The sequence below is a fragment of the Marmota monax genome, unplaced genomic scaffold (assembly GCF_021218885.2).
Source record: "Marmota monax isolate L192 unplaced genomic scaffold, Marmota_monax_Labrador192_F-V1.1 WCK01_AAM20220418_F8-fsc00002, whole genome shotgun sequence".
NCBI lineage: Eukaryota > Metazoa > Chordata > Mammalia > Rodentia > Sciuridae > Marmota > Marmota monax.
The window spans coordinates 22,851,676-22,874,380 of record NW_026693571.1 but is presented as its reverse complement, the minus strand read 5'-3'; the positions used below and the strand labels follow the sequence as shown (position 1 = coordinate 22,874,380).

The 22,705-nt window shown below is 34.0% G+C and overlaps 1 protein-coding gene across 3 annotated transcripts in view; it reads left to right on the top strand.

Annotated features, from left to right (window-relative positions):
- The window catches only part of Smarcad1 (SWI/SNF-related, matrix-associated actin-dependent regulator of chromatin, subfamily a, containing DEAD/H box 1), a 75,669-nt gene that overhangs the window by 7,953 nt on the left and 45,011 nt on the right, over positions 1-22,705 (top strand). For all 3 annotated transcript variants that reach the window (XM_046458891.2, XM_046458890.2, XM_046458889.2), the window contains exons 3-5: positions 7,377-7,554; positions 16,396-16,564; positions 20,099-20,165. In XM_046458891.2, coding sequence (XP_046314847.1) covers positions 7,377-7,554; positions 16,396-16,564; positions 20,099-20,165 — 414 coding nt within the window. The remainder of the gene's footprint in view (positions 1-7,376; positions 7,555-16,395; positions 16,565-20,098; positions 20,166-22,705) is intronic.

Sequence of the window (22,705 nt, the reverse complement as noted above, 5' to 3'; positions counted from 1 at the left end):
CTAGCATGTGCAGGGGCCCTGGGTTCAATCCTTAACACCACATAAATAAATAAACAAAATAAAGTTATTTGTCCAACTACAACTAAAAAAATTTTTTTAAGTCACATGAATATAGCATTATATAATGATCTTTGTGATCTTTAGTTCTGATGTTTATTCTTTTGATTTTTTCCCCTCTGTGTATATGGGTTAGGTTTTCCTTTTGGCTTTAAGCAAAAATATATTGTATTACATACGCATTGTAATGTAACTTGCTGTTAATTAGAAGGATTTTTTGATACTTTCCATGTCATTTTATATTATAGTATGCTATACTTGCTGGGTGTGGTGGTGCACACCTGTAATCCCAGCAGCTCAGGAGACTGAGGCAGGAGGATTGTGAGTTCAAAGCCAGTCTCAACAATTTAGCAAGGCCCTAAGCAACTCAGTGAGACCCTGTGTCTCTAAATAAAATATAAAATATGCTATACTTCAGTTTGTTAGTGAGTACAGAGTATCTTATACAGATATATTGTACTTCCTTATAGTTCCCTGTTGATGTCCATTAGTCATTTTGGTTTTGTTCAGTTAAAAAAAAATGCTATAGCGGGTGTGATGCTGCATGCCTTATAATCCCAGTGACTTGGAGGCTGAGGCAGGAGGATCGCAAATTTCAGTCCAGCCTCAGCAATTTAGCAAGACTTGTCTCAATAAAAAGGACTGGGGATGTAGCTCAGTGGTAAAGCACCCCTGGGTTCAATCAGTAAAAAAAAAAACAAATAGTAACAATGACAAAAAATACTGTAGTTACCATCACTTTTTTTTTCTACAAAATTGTTTTTTGCATGTGTACAATCAGTGTGAAAATTCCTGAGAATGGAATTGTCAGATTAAAGGGAGAATAATTAATATTTTGTTACTGTCAAATTACCTCACACAAAAATTTTACTAATTTGTACCTTCTTACAGCTTGGTTTTGTGATGTCTCCTTTTTCATATTTGGCTTAAGTATTTTAACCTATTTTTAACCTTCATCAGGCTAATAATTAGACAGAAGTATCTCATTACTTTATTTTTTAGGTAAAGTATAGTTTCTTAAATGTATCTGCCATTTGGGTTTTTTTCTGTGTTCCTCTATGTTTTTCTCACGTCTCTTTTTCTGATAAATGATTTGTATTTTTTCATCTTTTTTTTTTTTAATTTTTTCTGTCTTTAGTCTGTTAGGGCTGCTATAACAAACTACCATAGATTGGGTAGCTTATAAGCAACTAAAATTCAATTCTTACATCAGGACACCAGCACATTCAGTATGTGAGAACCCACTCATAGAGGGCAGTCTTTTCTCTGTAACTCACATACCTTTATGGGCAAAAAATCTCTTTGGCCTCTTTTATAGATCATTAATAACATTCATGAGAGCTCTGCCCCTATAATTTAGTCACTTCCCAAAGACCTTACCTCCAAATACCTTAAGGGTTAGGATTTCAACATACCAATTTTTAGAGAGGACACAAATATTTGAACTGTAATGTCCTGTTTGTTTGCCACAGAAAAGCTTCACTTTTTTTTTTGTTTTGTTTTGTTTTGGTACTGGGGATTGAACTTGGGGGTACTTTACCACTGAGCTATACCTCCAGCCCTTTAAAATTTTTTTTATTTTAAAAGAGGGTCCCTCTAAGTTACCCAAGTTTGCTTCAAATTTGCAGTCGCCCTGCCTCAGCCTCCCAAGTAGCCATAGAAAACAGCAAATTTTATATTTTGTATTATCAGTTTGTTCATCCTTTAATACATCTGGGTTTTATGTTCTGATCAGATAGGCATTTCCTCATTATAAATATATTAGCCCATATTCTTCAAGCATGTTTGTGTTATTTTAAATTTTTTATTATGGAGAAATGCACATAAAGGTTAAAAATTACCATCTTAGCTATTTTTAAGTGTATAGTTCAGTGTACAGTGTATTCAGTCCAGCACATTCACATTGTTACGTAGACAATTTCTAAAGTTCTTCATCTTGCAAAACTGAAACTTTATACCTGTTAAACAACTGTTCCCCATTCCCTATTTCCCTTGTCTCTGAAACCACATTGTATTTTCTGTCCTTACGAATTTGAATTTATTTGTTCTATGTACCTCATTAAACAGAATCATACACTATTAGTATTGTTGATTATCTTGTTTCATTTAGCATATTGTCCTCAGGATTCATCCATGTTATTTATGGTATATTTCAGAATTTTCTTCCTTTTTAGGGCTAAATAATATCCTTTTGTGTGTGGTGTGTGTGAGGTGTTTTGTTTATCTATTCATCCATCAGTGGACACTTGGGTTGCTTCCACCTCTTGGCTATTACAGATTGTACTGCTGTAAATATGGGTGTATAAATATCTCTTCAATGGTCTGCTTTTCTGTTCTTTTGAGTGTATATCCAGAAGTAGAATTACTGGATAATGTGGTAATTATATTTTTAAATTTTTGAGGAACTGCCATACTATTCCATAGTGGCTAAACTATTTAACATTCCTACCCACAATGCGTAGGCTTTCCTTCTCCACTAACATCCTTACCAACAATTGTTATTATCAATATGGTTTTTTGTTTTGTTTTGATTTGGGTTTTGGTGTTTTTGTTATTGTTATTGGGTTTTTCTGGTGTGTGTGTGTTCTGGGGATTGAGATCAGAATTCATATACGTTAAGCATGCCCTCTGCCAGTAGGGTACATCCCTAACTATTTTCTGTTTTTGATCATAGCATGAATGGTGTGATTTGGTATCTCATTGTGGGTTTCACATTGTTTTTTGTTTTTTTAATATTTTTTAGTTGTAGTTGGACACAATACCTTTATTTTATTTGTTTTTATGTGGTGCTGAGGATTGAACCCAGGGCCTTGCTACACGAGCATTCTACCGCTGAGCCACAACCCCAGCCCTCACATTGATTTTTTTAACTTTATTTTGTTGAAAGAGTGATATAATTTTCTTCTTGTTTCATTATTCACCAGTTACTAGTCATTTGTTCCAGAAGCATTTGATAAAAAATTAATTTTTCCCCCTTGGTACTGGCTGTTGAACCCAGGGGTGCCTTACCACTGAACCACATCCTAGACCTATTTATTTTCTGTTTTGAGACACGGTCTCAAAAATGCTGCCTCAGCCTCCCAAGTCACAGTAATTATAGGAGTGTACCACCATGTCCCACAGAAAAATTATTTTTCTTACCTTAAAATATTATCATTATACTCTAAATTCCTCTATATATTTATATCTTGTGGGCTATTAATATATTTCTCTAATCTTATATTAGTTTACCAGATTATTTTAATTCTTAAGTGTTGTGACATAAATATAATGTGTCCTAGATTTTTATATTTTTGTTGCTTTTTTCTTTTGGACTCTAAAGTTATTTTTAAGTAGTTTTTATGTTTTCCCCCCTTTTTTAAAATTTGCAAATGACTGAAACTTTGCTAACATGATTTTATTAACATTTACTTGTAATTTGACTGTTTTTTGAGACATCTAATCTTTGGAGAATTTACCGAGATTCTCTTTGTTGTGTAAAAATACTGTTAAGTTTTAAGGGTACTTGAAAAGCAGACAAAGTCTAAGTATAGATTTAATTATATGCCAGAGAATAGATGAGTTTTGTTATAACAGTGTTTTTCAAACTATGGGTCATAAATAATTTGTCATAAAATCAATTTCTTGGTTTTGACTCAATATATATATGATTGTTAATGGAGAGAAAATCATCAGAGTGTATTAACTATACCAAGATTTTCTGGAATCTTTCAGTTTTATCTAACAATCTGTGTTTAGGATCATAATCTAAAATATGTCTTTTACAGTGAGTCCGAGTCAGAAGTATTTGCAAACGCTGTTCTGCATCTTAAAATATTTTTGTGCCCTTTTCTTTCTTTTTTTAAAATTTTTATTAGTTATTGATGGACCTTTATTTATTTATTTATTCATATGTGGTGCTGAGAATCAAACCAAAAGCCTCACACATGCTAGGCAAGCGCTCTTCCACTGAGCCACAACCCCAAATCCCTGTGCCTTTTTTTTATTAAGAGCTTACATTAAAGCCTCATTTGTCTTTGCCTTATATTCTCAAGTGAATATGCATTTCTTTATTAATATATGGTTGTGATACAACAGTTTTATTGTAGATATAATAGCTATTGTTAAAAAAAAAGCATCCCTTGAAAGTTTAATGTTTTTGCATTGGTCCAATTAATAGCATGAGTGTCTTTTTTTTCTTTTCTTTTAAAAAGTTATCTTTAATTTTTTTTTTTTTTTAATGCAGTGCTAAGGATCTAACTTAGGGCTTCACACAGGATGATAGGCAAACACTCTACCAGTTACTTAGATCTCCAGCTCATTGCCCTTTTTTCAAACTTAAACCTGAAATGTTTCTTCTTTCACATTTCATCTTAGAATGATATGTAAGAGATTGCTCTTAGAGCTTTCATTGGAGAGTTTATCTTTTATAAGATGCTACAGTTATTTCCCTATCTACTATGGCCTTCAAATTAAGACTGACCAGATTTTACAATCTGTTGTTTTTATAGTCTGTTTGTCCCTTTAAAAAGACAAATTTATGATGTGTTTTAGTTGGCATTCAAAGGAACTGCCTTGTAAATAAGTTGTCATGTTAGTGGACTGAACAGTTTACAGCAATACATGATTAGAATATTAAAAATGGCAAATTTTTAAAAGACTGTCTCACAGGTATAAAGGTTCATGAATTTTTATTCTACTTTGGGAGATGGCCTTTGCCTTATGGATTATCAAATTGATTTGAACTGTCTCTGTGAATTCATAATCTCCCAATGGTGATTTGTTTTTTGTTTTGAGTCTTTATCTCCCTCAAAAAATAAATCAGTAGTAGACTTGAATGCTTATTTTGTTTCATTGTGTGCTTTTGAGAATGAGTGACAAGGATTTTGGAAAAGATTGTCTTCTCAAGCATACTACTAATGGGACATTTGCATATACTAATGAAAATATCTATTTTTTTAAAACAAAATAGCCATTTTAATTATTTTTATGTGGAAGAACAGGCTGTTTTCCCTCTTTACCATTTAACATTTTGCTTATTCCTCTTTCTTGGCACAAATTATGTTTCATTGTTATTTGTATACCTGGTTTGGGTTTAGTATCAATGAATATCTACAGTAAATTTACAAAGGTTGTGAAAATACTCCTCTATTTCCTGTCAGTATAACTGCGTGAGGCATGATTTGTTTCATAAACTAAATGAAGTACTTAATGTTATTTGCAAATATGATTCAGCCTCAAATTGACTGCTACAGTTTTGTGGCGATCATGGGTTGGAGGCTGTGTTTTTAAGTGTAACAATTTAGACTTCCCAAACTTGAAATTCACATTTATTACTTTCTCCAATATGTCTTTGGGCAAGTTGCTTTTTCACTCATTGTTAGTTTTAACTGCAAAATGGGATACATTGTGGGGCTGGGATTGTGGTTCAGTAGCAGAGCGCTTACCCTGCATGTTTGAGGCACTGGGTTTGATCCTCAGCACCACATAAAAATAAATAAATAAAATAAAGGTATTGGTTCCATCTACAACTAAAAAATATATTTTTTTAAAAAATGGGATACATTGTATGTCCCTCAGTGTTATTTCAGGATTAAATGTTTGTTAAAAGTGAGGATTTGGGCTGGAGTTGGAGCTCAGTGGTAAAGCACTTGCCTCGTACATGTGAGGTACTGGGTTCAATCCTCAGTACAACATAAAAATAAATATGTAAAAAGATATTGTGTCCATTTACAATTAAAAAAAAAAAGTGAGGATTTAATGATGACCTAGAAAGTAGTCAATGGCAACTATTTAGTTTTTACCTTTGAGCTAAAGATCATCTGGCCATTATTTTTTATAATTAATTCATTGGACCAAGGCAATAGTTTTACTTTATTATGAATTCGTTTTTAAGTCTGATCTCTTTCTACTATAAGATATAGGGGAAAATAGTGGTTTCATTGGGAGAAGGGTGATTAATTTTGTAACTTTCCCCTTGGAGAGAGAACTTGGTATAATTATTTACATATCTAAGACAGTAATAACAACCACAGATAGGTAACTTAAATAACAGAAATTTATTTTCTCACAGTTCCAGAGACAAAGACTTCCAATATCAACTTTTTGGCAGGTTTGATTTCTTCTGGGGCTTTTCTCCTTCATTTGTAAGGTGGTTGCTTTCTATGCAGTTCTCACATGGCCTTTCCTTCTTTGGCATCCTTGGTGTATCTCTCTTTTTTATTATTATTATTATTAGTTGTTCAAAACATTACAAAGCTCTTGACATATCATATTTCATACATTTGATTCAAGCAGATTATGAACTCCCATTTTTACCCCGTATACACATTGCAGATTCACATCGGTTACACATCCACTTTTTTACATACTGCCATACTAGTGTCTGTTATATTCTGCTGCCCTTCCTATCCTCTACTATCCCCCCTCCCCTCCCCTCCCCTCTCCTCCCATCTTCTCTCTCTACCCCATCTACTGTAATTCATTTCTCTCTCTTGTTTTTTTTCCCCCTTTCCCCTCACTTCCTCTTATATGTAATTTTGTATAACAATGAGGGTCTCCTTCCTTTACCATGCAATTTCCCTTCTCTCTTTCCCTCCCCCCCTCTCCTTGGTGTATCTCACTAGGCACACTGGACTAAGGGCCCACCCTAACTAACTCATTTTAATCCAATCATTTCTTTGAAGGCCTGTCACCAGATACAGTGAAATGGAGTAGGGTCCACCCTCATGGCCTTATTCAACTTTATTACCTCTTTAAAGGCTTTGTTTCAAAAATAGACTTTGAAGGTACTGGTGACTGGGACTCTATGTATGCGGGGGTGGAGAGAGTGCATATTTTAACCCTTAACACCAATGTATGCATAAGAGCTAATGTTTTGGGGATGTTGGTTAGTAGCAAGACTAAACTAAATGCTTTATATACATCATTTAATATGCAAAATTTTTCTGATTGTTTGCACATGTATTTTACAGATGAGGAAACTAAGGCATAGAGAGATTAGGGATTGGAATTCAGATCTTTCCAACTCTGCTCTCCATTCTCTATCAGTTGTGAACTGAGTACTAAGAAATAAAAGCAGAAAGAAAAAAGGTTTAGAATATAAAACAAACCTGTGACTGTTTTACAGTTTGCATTAAGGTCTTTCTAGCAAACTATCTGTGAAACAAAATCATTTAGTACCAGCCTTAGTTGACTAATTTTTTTTTTAATAAATGTAGGAATTTTTGGTTTTATAAAGGAAATAATGCATAGAATTAGAGATTTCTAGCACATGATCATAGTTATCAAAAGCAAATTTGAGTTATTCAAAATGTCTTTCTCCTCTTTTTCTTTTGCAGAAGATTCTAGTGTTCCAGAAACTCCAGATAATGAAAGGAAAGCAAGTATATCGTATTTCAAGAATCAAAAAGGAATACAGTACATTGATTTGTCTTCTGATAGTGAAGATGTTGTTTCCCCAAATTGCTCCAGTACCATTCAAGAGAAAAAATTCAACAAAGACACAGTGATTATAGTGTAAGCTGCCTGATAGGTCCATTGTATGTGCATATGTAAGAGATGTAGGAGATTTTTTAAGGAAAAGATAATTAATTTGAAATATTTTGGTGGATTCTTGCCTCCCCCTCCCTTTTTTTTTGACTTTTCTCCACTATATCTTTGTTATTTTCCCCAAACTTATAGATACTGAGTGGTATAGTATATGTTTTTGTTTTCTGGGAATGATCCTTTCAGTAAAAGATTTAGCAAGACCTAACTTGATACTTTTAACTCTGGATAGGGAAATTATTTTAATGAGTACTATTGCTTTACGAATTTTTCTTTTGTTTTGTGGTGCTGGGGGTGGAACCCAGGTCCTTGCTCACTGTACCACTAAAGTACATTTCCAGCCTTATGGTTTGTTCTTCAGTCTGTGGATTGAATTTTAACATATTTATTGTGTGCATTCTATGAGCTAGGTACTATTTTGTGGTTAAGAATACAGTAATGAACAAACCAGCCCCAAATCCCTTCCCTCTTAAAGTTTATATTATACTCAGAAAGATAAATAAAACATAGTATGTCAAAAAATAAGTATGAATAACAAAAGGGAAATGTGAAGTTCATGGTTTTTAAAGAGCATGGTTGGAAGGCTTAATTGATAAGCCAGTGCTGGGATAAAGATGTGAAGGAGTTACAAAAGTAAGTTATACAGATGGGGGAAAAGAATATTCCAGGTAATTAGGGTGTTCACAGTGATCCTGAGGTGGAATTTTGCTTGATGTTTTTGAGGATAGTTGAAGGCAAATCATGTGGTGAAGGGCCTACGTCCACAAGGGATGTGGTAGAAAGGGTTTTTAATCATGTTAGGCCCATAAGTTCTTTGGGTTTTATTCTGAATGATATGGGAAGTCCACAGAGTATCAATCAAAAGGAGTAAAACATTCTGACTTAGATATTTTAAAGGTCTTTTTGGCTATATGGGGAGAAATAGTAAAAGCGAGTGTAAATATGTCTGTAGTGCCCAGTTTAAAAAAAAAAAAATTGAGACCAAGATGAGTCTCATTCCTGTGGAAGCGAAAAGAAGTGATTTGATTCTGGACATACTTTGAAGATAGAACAAAGGATTTGTTCATGAATTTCACTTGGATTTTGGGAGAAGGGAGTAGAGTATGACTAACATTTTTGGCCTGGTCTGCTACTAGTGTAGAGTTATAATTTACTGAGATAAGGAAGGTTGTGTCTCTTGTGGGTGGAGGAACATGCTGTGAATGAGAAGACTTTTAGACATCTAAGTGGAAATGTAACTGGGTAGCTGAGTTTGTGACATTTGAGATCTGGGGAGAAGTATAGGTTACAGATTGAAATTTAGGAATCCACAATATTGATTTGATTTTTAAAACTCTGTGGTTATAGAGATCATTACTGGACACTAGTAGAGGTAAGAATAGATTTCTTGGTTGAAATATTTAGGCCAGAGAAACTCTGGATTTTAGAGTCAGAGATGAGAAGAAACTTGTTGGAGATTCTAAGATGTAGCCAGCTATTGACATAGAAGTTTTATGATCTTCTAGAAACTTAAGCGAAAAAAATGTGCTGTAAGAAAGAGCAAGAGATCAGGTCTGTCTGCTGCAGACAGTAAGATGGGAACTTCCTCTTAAATTGAACTTTTTACATAAATGTATGGCAAGCATGCCTCATTCTGAAATAGAAAATAGTGAAGGTCTTGCATGGTTAATTCTGAGGAAAATGGATATATTTGCCCCTCCCCACCAACACTCTTTTTCCTTTCTATTTTGAAAAAGTTACAAATATATAGACAAATTGCAAAAATAATATCAGCTCTCACAGTCCTTTCAAGAAGAGTCATCCATTATAACATTTCTCCACATTTGCGTTATCATTCATTTACTTACATAATTTCAGTATTTCAAATTCAGAATACCAATTACATTGATATAATACCGTTTATTCTAATAATGTCTTTGTAGCATTTCTACTCAAAGTACTGGTTTGTGAATAGTAGTATGCCCTAAATTGTAAATCAAGGTTATTCTTAAGTCTTGGCAATGGAAAAAATTCAGCTGAACTAAGCAATGTTTTTAATGTAGTTGTTTTACTTTCTAGTACAGATTACTTATTTTGTCATGGACAGACAAGCAATTGGAATTGGAGGACTAGCAATTAATCCTTGGACCATATGTGTGTGTGTGTGTGTGTGTGTGTGTATAGTTGTAGATGAACACAATATCTTTATTTATTTTTATGTGGTGCTGAGGATCAAACCAAGTGCCTCACGCATTCGAGGCAAGTACTCTACCACTGAGCTACAGCCCCAGCCCGCTTGTACCATATTTTGAGGAATATCTTATAGTAATTTTTCCCCAGGATCATTTGGATTTAGTTTGTTGTATCTCTTTTATTTTGTCTAATCTCAAAATTTTCTCTGTTTTTATTTGTTTGTTTCTCATGATATTCACTGTTGAAGTAACAAGTCAGATTTTCATAGGATGACTTCATACTTGGGTTTACTTGGTGTTTTTTCATAATTAAATTTTAAGTTAGACGGAAGGAATAAACCATAAGTGATTTCATGTTCTTCTCAGTGTGTCTTATTAGGAGGCACATGATATCCGTTTGTCCTTTATTGATTAAATGAACTTTGATCACCCTGTTTTCTTTATCCTAGCTAGGTTTCTTCTATAAAGTTGCCATTTTGTAATACTTAAGTAATGTGGAGAGATACTTGGGATTGGGTAATGGTTCTATTTTCTTTTAAACTCAGTTTTGGCATCTTGAGTCTTGCTCAGTTTTGACAGAGGTAGTTGTAAAATGGTGATGTTCTGACTGTCACTCTAAAACTTACACTTTTATTATTCAGTATTCTGTAAAGAAATTTATTCATTTATTTATGTAGTACAATATTATCCATCATTATAGTCTCATAGATGCTGATTCATTAGTTTCTAATCTATCACTATGTGGTTTTTTGTTTTGTTTTGTTTTACCAGTACTGAATATTAAACCCAAGGCCTCACACATTTTTAAGCAAGACTCTCTGACTCAGCTATACATCCCTGTTCTTTTTCTTTTGAGACAGGATCTTACTAAATTACCCAGGCTGGCCTAGAACATCTGATCTTCCTGCCAAAGCCTCCAAAGTTCCTGAGATTAGAGTTGAATGCTACCACTCCTTGCTTATTCATTTTGATGCACAAAGTACTGTTTTGGCAGATGAGGGCCCCTTCAAGCAGGCCATTGTGTCTGTCTGAGAAATTCCTCTCATTTTTTTGAGCCTCCCTTTCTTGGTACAAGATGTTCCAGACTTGCACTTTCCCTGCCCCAGGACTGAAATGGGAATTGGCCATTTCTCAAGTAGCTCTGGATTGCTTTTAGTAGGGAATGGTATTTTTAAATTTGTGAACAAGAAGAGTTCTTTCTTTGTTACTGGGTGAAGTTAGAGGTTATGGCATTGCCCTTTTAATGGAATGATCTAGGGTCTCGGAGGGAAGATGGAAGAGAAAAAGAAAATGTGAAAATTTGTGTTTGTTTGTAATGATACCTTCATTCTAATTGTCACTACAAGGCTATTTCTTATCTCTGGTTCTGTATTTATTTGACAGAAATTGATCAATATCAGTATACTTACTAATTTTTGTAGGCATCAAGTATGCTTAAAATAGTTTCAGAATTGCTGTATCTGTATCATTTGACCATTAGGCTCAACAAATTGAGCTCAAGATTTATTTATAAGTTTTGTTTTGTCTTTAGAGTTAAGGTATATACTTAAATTTTTCTAAGAGTTACTCATTTGAAATATACCCAGATTCATTAACTTCTCTTTGTATTTTTTTTTAAGATATGTATGTTGTCCCTGTTTAGATTTTTTGGTGGGGTCCAAGGGTACTAGGGATTGAACTCAAGGGTACTCAACCACTGAGCCACATCCCCAACCCTATTTTCTGTTTTTTATTTAGAGACAGGTTCTCACTGAGTTGCTTAACACCTCACTTTTGTCCAGGAGGCTGGCTTTGAACTAGCAATTCTCCTGACTCAGCCTCCCGAGCCACTGGGATTACAGGTGTAATTATAGGCCACCACACCTGGCCCCTGTTTTAAAATTTGAAAACATTTAAAATATTAACAAGATCTCAGAAATCAAAACTCTATATAAAGGATATACTCAGAAGAGTCACACTCCCTTACTCCCTTTGCTTTTTCTTCTCCATTCCAACCCTGCCCCCATACCACCTCAGAAATAACCAGTTTGTTTAGTTACTTGGTTATACTGGTTTTGTTTCATCTGTTTTTGCGGGGGAGAAGGGGTACTGGGGATTAAACCCATGACATTTAACCACTGAGCAACATCTCTAGCCTCTTTTTACATTTTTTTTTTTTTTTTGAGACAGGGTCTTGCGGAGTTGCTTAAGGCCTTACTGAGTTGTTGAGGCTGACTATGAATTTGAGGTTGTCCTGCTTCAGCCTCCCAATTGCACTACCACACCCAGCTCATCTGTCATTTTTTTCTTCTTTCGTACATAAAAGATGGTATACTACATATGTATAGTAACTCCCCCTTATCTGTGGGTATACGTTTCATGGACAATAGTAGAAGCCTGAAACTGGTTAGTATTGAATGCTATATATACCATCTTGTTTCTATACATACATACCTGTAATAAAATTTAATTTATAAATTAGGCATAATGGCAAATAGCAATAACTAATAAAAATTAGAATAATTAGGGCTGGGGTTGTAGTTTAGCAGTAGAACGCTCGCCTAGCATTTGCAAGGCCTTAAGTTCAGTCCTCAGCACCACATAAAAATACTTAAAGGTATTGTGTCCAACTACAACTAAAAAATATTAAAAAATTAGAACAATTATATTCTATAATTAAAAGTTATTTAAAACATGAATAGTTAGTTTTTAGAATTTTCCATTTAATATTTTCAGGCCACTATTGAATCATTAATTTGCAATAATCTTTCATCTTTTTTCAGCTCCATAGTTGAGTGTTCTATAGTTTAATTGAGTCAGTCCCCATATATGAGCATTTTGGTTGTCAGGGTTTATCTCATTTTCAGTGCTGGTGATAGAATCCAGTGCCTTATTTATGCTAGGCTAGCACTCTATCACTGAGCTTACATTCTTAGCACAATCAGAATTTCTTAACCTTGACATCCTTGACATTTGGGTGCAGATAAATCTTTTTTGTGAGGACTCTACTTTATATTTACATTGTAGTACGATTAATTTTGCATCATCTCTGACCTTTACCCATTAAATGCCAGTAGTACATATCAAATCAAAATAATCAAAAATCTGTCTAGGGCTGGGGATGTGGCTCAAATGGTAGTGCTTTCACCTGGCATGTGCGGGCGCTGGGTTCGAGCCTCAGCACCACATAAAAATAAAATAAAGATGTTGTGTCCACCGAAAACTAAAAAATAAATATTAAAAAAATTTTCTCTCTCTCTCTTTAAAAAAAAAATCTGTCTAGACATCACTGCTGTTCTTTTGTAGCAAAATCAACGCCTCCCCTGCCCAAACCCATTGATGTAGGTATTAAAAACTTGGCAGTTGATTCAAGGAAGCACACATAGACAAGAAGGAACGGAAGACAGAATCCCAAGTAACATCAGTAATTCAAGAAAGTAAAAGGAAAAAAAGAAGAGCCAGTTTTAGAGATTAAGGACAGAGAAGTAAAGAAAAGTCAGAAGTAACCTTGGAGAACCCATGAGTGAGGGTGGGGCCAAGTTTTCAAGGATAGGCTTGTCAATTGTCATTAATAGTGCTTGTCAGTGTCAACCACCACTGAGGGAAACTTAGATAAGCAAGTTTTTATCCCTGTTACCTAAGTAGAGGACATTTTTGTCCTTAATGAGAGCAGTTTCTCTGAAGTGTTGGGACAAAATAAATAAAAACAGTAGATTTGGAACCACGCAGAAATAAGGAAGCAGGAAAAATGAGTCTAATAAAATTTGTGACCGAGAATTTATTTTTTTTATTTTTATTTCATACCTTCATTTTATTTACTTATTTTTATGTGGTGTTGGGGATCGAACCCAGGGCCTCACACGTGCTAGGTGAGCGCTCTACCACTGAGCCATAACCCCAGCACCCGAGAATTTATTTTTTAAAAAATATTTTTAGTTATAAATGGACACAATGCCTTTATTTATTTGTTTGTTTGTTTTTATGTACTGAAGATTGAACCCAGTGCCTCACACTTGCTGGGCAAGCACACAACCACTGCACTAAAATCCCAGCCCAGAATTTACTTTTTTGCTGCTGTGTCCCCAGTGCCTAAAATTTCTGGTACATTGAATTAATTGAATTATGAATGTAATCTTGAGAACAAGATTACTATCCTAATCTTGTAGGATTAGGAGGAAGAGCTTAGACAGAAAAAAGATTGAGTAGAAAGATAGATAAAGCAGAAGTCCTGTAAAAAGAACAAAGGATAGGAATCTCTGGCATTGAGAAAGGAGACCTTGCTTTCAACAGGAGATCACATATAAAGAACAAGTGGTTGTCTCATTTATTTTATAGATTTTCCTTTTTTTAAAAAAAGTATTTTTTTTAAGTTCTTGATAGTCCTTTTTTTGTATTTATATGTGGTGTTGAAAATCGAACCCAGTGCCTCATACGTGCTAGACAAACTCTACCACTGAGCCACAACCACAGCCCCTCCTTTTATTTTTTTTAAAGCATACAAGAAAATAAAATTAGGGGCTAGGGATGTGGCTCAAGCGGTAGCGTGCTCGCGTGGCATGTGTGTAGCCCGGGTTTGATCCTCAGCACCACATACAAAGATGTTGTGTCCACCGAAACTGAAAAATAAATATTAAAAAATTCTCTCTCTCTCTCTTTAAAAAAATAAAAAATAAAATTAGTACATAACGAACATCTGTAAACCTACTTCATAGATTTAATGATTATTTTCCCTATTTCCCTTTTATTTTCAGCTGAAATATTTAAAGTCAGTAACAGACATCCCAACATATCCCCCTTAGTACTTGATTATTCATCTGCCTCCCCACCAAAAAAATCAATATGATTATCAATCAATAATTCTCTGTCATCTTATATTTCCTGTTTATATTCAGCTTTCATGTATTTTATATCTGGTTTTTCAAAGTAGGATCCAAACAAAGGAACATCTACTAAATTATTATGATTCAACTCTTATAACTAAAATAGTCTACTTTGACTCCTGCTTTTTTGTGTGATACTGTGGAACCTAGGACCTAGCATATTCTAAGCAAAGTGCTTGACCATTGAGCCCTTTTTATTTTCAGAGAGGATCTGGCCAAGATACCTAGCCTGGCCTCAAACTTGGAATCTTTCTGCCTCACCTTTCCAAGTAGCTGGGATTATAGGTGTGTGCCACCATACTTGACCACCCCCCTCCTCTGTTTTAGAGACTTTAACTTATTGAAGAGATCTAGTCTTTTCCTGAAGAAAACATTTTTATTCTTACAATGTTGTTGAATTTAATTCCTCGTGTCACTTGAATTTCTTGTAAGCTGGAAGTTAAATCCAAAGCATAATAATTATTAATGCTTAGTATATCAAGAGGTTCCTGAGTTTGTCCCACTATAAGTGGTGTGAGTCTCTTCACTATGTAGAAATTACATGACAGCCTGAAGAGTAAAGATCTTTGAAAGTGGTTATATAGGGGAGAAATTGTAAAAGAATTCCAACTTGAATGATTTTTTTAGGAGACAAAAGAAGGGAAGGAAGAAAGTAATGAAGCAGAATGCAAATTCAGAGTTGAGCGTGTCAAGATTGATAAGTTCAGGTATAATAATGGAAAAAAGAGACATGTGCAATTGTCTTTCTATACTTGAAAGTATAATGATAAAGGAAGAGATTTATTTACTTTATGTGATCAGTTTCTTAGAACAAAGTTCAAGAAGTCAACCTAGAATCTTTGTAGTATACATATTCTTAGTCCTTGGGAGTTTGCTTTTAAATGTTCTCATGCATCACCAGTGCCCTGAAAGACACAAGAGAGCTATTGTAAATATGTATAGAAATATGTGTTTAGAAAGCAGTCTAAAAGTAGAATTAGCTACATAGTAAAATTGCATTCACTGACATTAGGAATATACTTTAGTATTTCCTACCTTGCTGTCTTTTCTCTGGTTTTATAATTTACCCATTTGTTACTATTTTAGTTCTGATTTCTAGAATACATATACCATATATATATATATATATATATATATCAAACCAGATTTCAAAGTGAGATTTTTTTTTTAACTGAGGATATATGAAGTGAATTAACACTGAATGTCAAACATGAAATGAAATGGAACAGGATTAAAATTAGTTGTCGAAGAATAAGCCCTCATGTTAAACAAATGCTTTTTGCTGAGGAATTGTTTTGTTCCTGGCAAAGAGACTTCTATTGAATGAGATCATTCCAATTTTAACACTTAGGTCCTGATTACTGAGCCCTGAAAATTCTTTTATTTTTGTATCAGTGTAAGTTTCCCGATTTCTTAGGAGCAGGATTTCAGTATCTGAGATGTACAGTAATGGTAAAAAATAGGAAAGAGTAGGCACGCATTTAGTAAATGTATTTAAATCTTAACAAAATAAATGCCAGGTAGTTCCCGTTGTTCTTTTCCATGCCAGCCCAGATAATTTGAGATTTTCTTCAAAGTATGCTGACTTGGTAATTAGACTTACACACCTAACAATACTGAAATGAAAAATAGTTCTTTTACTGTTTGACAAACATAGATTGCAGTTAATATTGAAAAAATGCACAAATGTTCTATATTGTGTATAAACATATAGACAATATAATGAAAAAGCATTAGCAATACATTAAAAATGTTTTTCTTCTTCTGAAAAATGTGTTTAGGTCTGAGCCATCTGAAGATGAAGAGTCCCAAGGCCTTCCTACCGTGGCACAAAGAAATGATGATATTTCAGAATTGGAAGACCTTTCAGAATTGGAAGACCTTAAAGATGCTAAACTTCAGACCTTGAAGGAACTTTTTCCACAAAGAAGTGACAATGATTTACTTAAGGTTATATCTTTTATAGTAATTAGCTATTATAGCTGTAGTAGTGATGAAATCTCTCCTGAGTCCAACGTTATAGTTAGTGGTTGGTGGTTAGTTTGCTAAAGATACTTTATCTTTGAAGAAATGATTAGTTATCATTTTATTTAATAAAGGTGAATACCAGAAATGAGTCTTAACTCGTTAATAGGTGTGATTATTCACCTATAACTATTAAGATAATGTAAACCTTTCTAGCCCAGGTAGGTTGTAAGTTGTTAGTTGTGCTTGAATAGAACCTCCCACTAGAAACACTTGTAAAGATCAGAACCCACCCCCACCCCCACCCCCATAACAATAAATGGTTGGTATTGCCATTTAGTGCCCTGAAGCCAATAATGTTAAATACCCTACAGTACTGAAGAGTCTTCTATAAGAAAGGATTATCCTGGTATTCACACCTTTGCTGAGAAATACTGATTTAACTGTAGAAACAAGTGGCTATAGTTGACTGCATAAAGTTTGATCTGTAGTAGGTATCTCTTGTTATAAGAGAAAATAAAAATTGACCAATTGATTATGTATCAGATAGGGAATAAATGTCTAAATATTAGTAAATAATTTATTAGTAAACAAGTAGCTCTGCCAATTATTAGTTGAAGGGGAGTATCATATAATTGCAAATTCTCGATTTTTTTAATCTTTTCATCTATTGCACCAATTCCCTTCTTGTAATCTGAGGCTAAAAGTTACTGTATCTGTATAGGCTAGGCAGGTATCTTTGAAATGGTAGGCATTAGCATACTGTGGAATATGTGCTTTTTCTAAAAGGGGTAATTACTTCTTATCTGTAGCAGGATATGGCCATGTGAGCTATGAGTGATAGCTATTGTTACTAGATAGTCATGTTTTTCAACTAAAGTTAAAAGGTTTGATTTTTAATTAGTGCTGTCACCATTTTAACAGTTTTATTGAGATATACTTTGTATTCTCTAAAGATCATTTTGTATAATTTGGTGTGGGTTTTTGTGTGTGTTTACCAAGTTGTGTAGTGAATCACTACAATTTTAGAACATTTTAATCATTTCAAACAGAAGCTTCCTACCCATAAGCAGTCACTCCTTCCTCTCTCCCCCAGCCCTGGGAAATCACTTTTATATGTGTGTGTGTGTGTATGTGGTGCTGGGGATTGAACCCAGGGCCTTGTATATGTTCAAACGCAGAGTCCATGCACTCAACTGCTGAACTACATCCTCAACCCTACTCCACTTTGGTTTTTTTTTTTTTTGGTCTGATGTTTATTGATTTGCCCCCTCTGGACATTTCATATAAAGTGATCATATATTATGTGATAGTTTTTACTGGCTCCTTTTACTTAGCAGATTTAGAGGTTCTCTCTCTTATGGCATGCATTTTATTCCTTTTAGTACTAACCAGTTTAAAGAAAGAAACTAAAATGCTGTTTAGTCCAAACAAAACATGTCTGTGAAAAAGCTTGGCTTGTGCCTACCAGTTTGAAGAACACTAAAGTAAATTCAATTACTACCATCTTTTCTGTCATTTTTAATATGAACCTACTGGATTCCCTTCCCCAAATCATTTTGGTACTTTATTGTTAGCTAAATGAAACTTCTGTGACATCTGTAGTCTACATTTTTCCTTGCCAAAACAGTATTACTTGCCTGCTCATGTAATTTTTTCTAAAATCAAAACTGATGTAGTTGCTAGTAGTTACAGAGGCTACTTGTAAGTGTTGGAAAGAAGTAATAAGGAAAGAGCTTCCAGCAAATAAACTTGATGGAATATTTAAAATATTGAGCATAAAAGAATAAATCTGAGTTGAAAAATATCTAGCTTGATTGTCTATCTTCAAAGAGATTTCATTCCTACAGAAATATTTTCCTCTAATTTTATAATTTTGGTGGGAAAATAACATTGGTATACATGTCTCTGACTTCATTAATCAATATCTGAAGTTGCAGAAATTTAGCATATCACTCACTGCAAAGCAGAGCACTCTCTTGAAGTAATGTGTTTCTTCAAGAAACTAATAAAGTGATCCTTATTAGTTCAAATATCATTAAAGGTGATATTTATAAACTAGTATGCAAGTTTTTAGACCCATATAAAGGAATTTAAGAAGTTGTGAAATATAAATTTAGTCCTAGGCTTGATAAGGATATGCTTTGGCTATTTTGAAAACGAAGAGCGGGGCTAGGACTATAGGTTAGTGGTAAAGCGCTTGCCTTGCATGTGTGAGGCACTGGGTTCGATCCTCAGCACCACATAAAAATAAAGATATTGTATGTCCATCTACAACTTAAAAAATATTAAAAAATAATAAGAAGAGGGACTTACAGGATATCTATGCATGTAAGATTAGGGAAAACTTGTATGGAGGGAAACATTCTTATATTTGATTAGAGACTTTCATTTAGTACAAAAATAGCTTATTTAAAGAAGTAAGATCTTTGGTAATTTATTGAAAATAAGGGAAATAATGAGAAAAAATATGGGATGGTTTATTTTTTTCTAAAATTTAATATTACTGAATGATATAAATACATTACCTTGAAATTGCTAATGTAGGGCTGGGGATGTGGCTCAAGCCGTAGCGTGCTTGCCTGGCATGCATGCGGCCTGGGTTCGATCCCCCGGCACCACATATAAAAACAAAGATGTTGTGTCCGCTGAAAACTAAAAAATAAATAAATATTTAAAAAAAAAAAGAAATTGCTAATGTAAGTAATATATACAAATGTTCTTGAAAAACTTCAAGCAATTCAGAAACAGGAAAAATCAAGAGCCCTTTCATTCATGTAAGAAGTATCCAGTTTTAGCTGGCTGCTGTAGCACATGCCTGTAATCCCAGTGACTCCGGAGATCAGCCTCAGCAATTTCATGAGACCCTGCTGCAAAATAAAAAAGGGTTAGGGATGTGGTTCACTGGTTAAGTGCTCCAGGGGTTCAATACCTGGTACCAAATAAATAAATAGAAATATCCAGGTTTTTAAAAATATTTATTTTTTAGTTATAGGTGGACACAATGTCTTGATTTTTACTTTATGTGGTGCTGAGGATAGAACCCAGTGCCTCACGCTTGCTAGGTAAGCGCTCTCTACCTCTGAGCCACAACCCCAGTCCAAGTATCCAGTTTTTAAAGGAACCAAATTGTAATTTTTACCCCCAGAAGTGAAAAAAGGAATTACATAAGTATCTCTGTTTGCCCCTCTCCTTTCTTTCTCCCCATTTCTGTCCCTCTCCCTGTATCCTACATACGCTCAGTGCCTAAATACACAGATAGGAAGTTTTCAAGGCTTTTGACAGAAACCTAGAATATGCTGTGTATATTTGATTGTTTTGATTTTTCTTTATAGTGATAATGAATAAATCAAATTTTAAGTTATGCTTAGGTAAGTTTAGACTTTTTAAATAACCTAAGTGTTGTGAAAATTGATCATACGACTTAATGAACTTAAATGATAATACCTTGTATAATATGTTTGTTTTAAATATTTCTTAAGTGTTCTTTTAAAAACATTTTTCTTTTCTCTTTGTTAGTTGATTGAATCAACAAGCACTATGGATGGGGCAATTGCTGCTGCCTTGCTGATGTTTGGTGACGCAAGTATGCTTGACTTAGTTTTAAATCATGCTGATTTATTAGTTATTTAATAATATATTCTCATTAATATTGCTCTACAATTTACCCAGCACCTTCATGAATTCTTTCAAGAATGTGTGAAGTGTTAATAGCTTCCGTTTTTTTTAGATGAAGAAACTGAAGGTTAAGAAGGTTAAGTAACTTAACTGAGGTCATATAGCTGTTTGGAAACCAGATTTCTAGGTTGATGGTTTCTTTTTTTTTCCTTTCCCCCCAAGAAAGAGGGGTCAGTTTCTCACTGGTAGATTTTCTTGTTTTTACAGATCAAATCCCATAAGAGTTAAGTTGTGGAAGGTATATTTTCTTTCTTAATTATCCTTTCTAATTGCATTGTGGTCTTATTTATGGGTCTGCAAATCTGAGTCAATAGGAACATAATGTCTTATGGAAAGTCCTTAGCTGGTAATCAGCATTCCTTCATTGAGTAAATATTTATGTTATGTTTCAGGCTTCTGATACAAAAATAAATGCATTTGAAGGAGCTTACAATATTTTAAAAAATCTCCAATTTTTTAGCAAGTGCTGTCTCAATTTTTCTTTAAATGTACATATCAAAAAAAAAATTCACCTGTAATGCTACTACTCAAAAAACATTTAAAGTAAGTAATGAAAGTAAACTTATACTTCATTAATAACTCTTAAATCTGCTTAATATCATCCTCAGCTTTTTCCTGTGTTTGTTTATACCAGTCACACACATACATTAGATTATAAAATGTAAAAAATAGTGGTTTTAATTTTTATAAAGTCATTTATCATGAATAGTTTGGTCAGTTCAATCAGATTTTTAAACAATTTTTAAAATAACTTCATGGTACTACTCACAGGATTAGTTTATTAACCAACTTCCCATTAGCAATTATGTTTCCATTGATATAAAACATTACAGTACTATAGAATTATAGTACTAAATACCATTATATATACACCTTTATGTTATTTCTGTAGGCTAAATTTCAAATTAGGTTCCTCAAATGATATGCACAATTTTAATTCTTTTTTATTTTTTTTTTTATTTTTTGGTACCAGCGATTGAACTCAGGTGCACTTGACCACTGAGTCACATCCCCAGCCCCATTTTGTATTTTATTTAGAGACAGGGTCTCACTGAGTTGCTTAGTGCCTCACTGTTGCTGAGGCTGGCTTTGAACTTGTAATCCTCCTGTCTCAACATCCCTGAGCCTCTGGGATTACAGGCGTGCACCACTATGCCGGGTCAATTTTAATTCTTTTTTGTTGTTGTTGTTTTATTTTGTTTTAGTTGTAGCTGGATGCAATACCTTTATTTTTATGTGGTGCTGAGTATCAAACCCAGCACCCCACATGTGCTAGGTGAGCGCTGTAACTGTAAGCCACAACCCCAACCCCCAATTTTAATTCTTTGTATATACTTCCATGTTATTTTTGCTAAAGATTGGCTAGTTAATGCTTGTGTGATGAATGTTCATTTCCCTAAGTGGATTTCTCTACTTTTAAAAAATTTTTGATACTTAAAATGTGTATAGAAATAGAAAATAATATGTTTACTTGGGCCCATCATCCCTCTTTAGTTATCTACCTCATTTCTTCCTGTTAAGTGGATGAGTTAAAATGGATCATAAATGTGATATGATTTCATCTGTAGGAAATATTTTAAACCTTTTGTTTCTTCCACTTTGAGCAAGGAAACAGTATTTTGTGGTTACTACCTACACGGAACGTCAAGATTCTTTTTTTGTCTTTTACTTACCAGCTGTGTGACCTTAGGTAGTGTTGTCTAATTCTTCTCTTTGTTTCCTTGGCAGTAAAATAGTATAAAAATAGTGCTGAACTCATAGGTTGTTGTAAAGAACTGATAAAAGTTAATGTTAATTTTCTTACTGTGGTGCCTGGCATATATTAAGAATGTAGTGAAAGTCAAAAATTATTTGTTATAGGCCATCTGTTATTCAAAATGGTACCGGAGACAGTTAAATGTGTCTTCCTCAATAACACCCTTAGTGCTTTTTTGTTGTTATTGTGTTCTTACTGGGGATTAAGCCCAGGGGTGCTTAACCACTGACCCACATCCCTTTTTTACTTTTTGTTTAGCAGGGGCTCCCTGAGTTGCTAAGTGCCTCTGTAAGTTTCTGAGGCTACCTTTGAACTTGTAATCCTCCTCCTGAGTCACTGGGATTATAGGCATGCACCACCGCTCCCAACTCTAGTGCTTATTTTAAAGCTAAAAAATGACAGGCTTAGATAACATTTATTGAATTGCCTGTGGCTTGGGAAACTTGTACATATTCTTTTTTGCTTTCACACTAAGGACATGTAACAAAGCAAAGTTAATATAAACCCAGCTGTTACAGAGTTTATAATCCTCATCAAATTTAAACTCTAGCTAAATTTTTCTTCTTACCCTTATACTGCATTTTCATTATATATATATATATATATATATATTAGTTGTAGTTGGACACAATACCTTTATTTCATTCATTTATTTTTATTGGTGCTGAGGATTGAACCCAGGGCCCTGCACA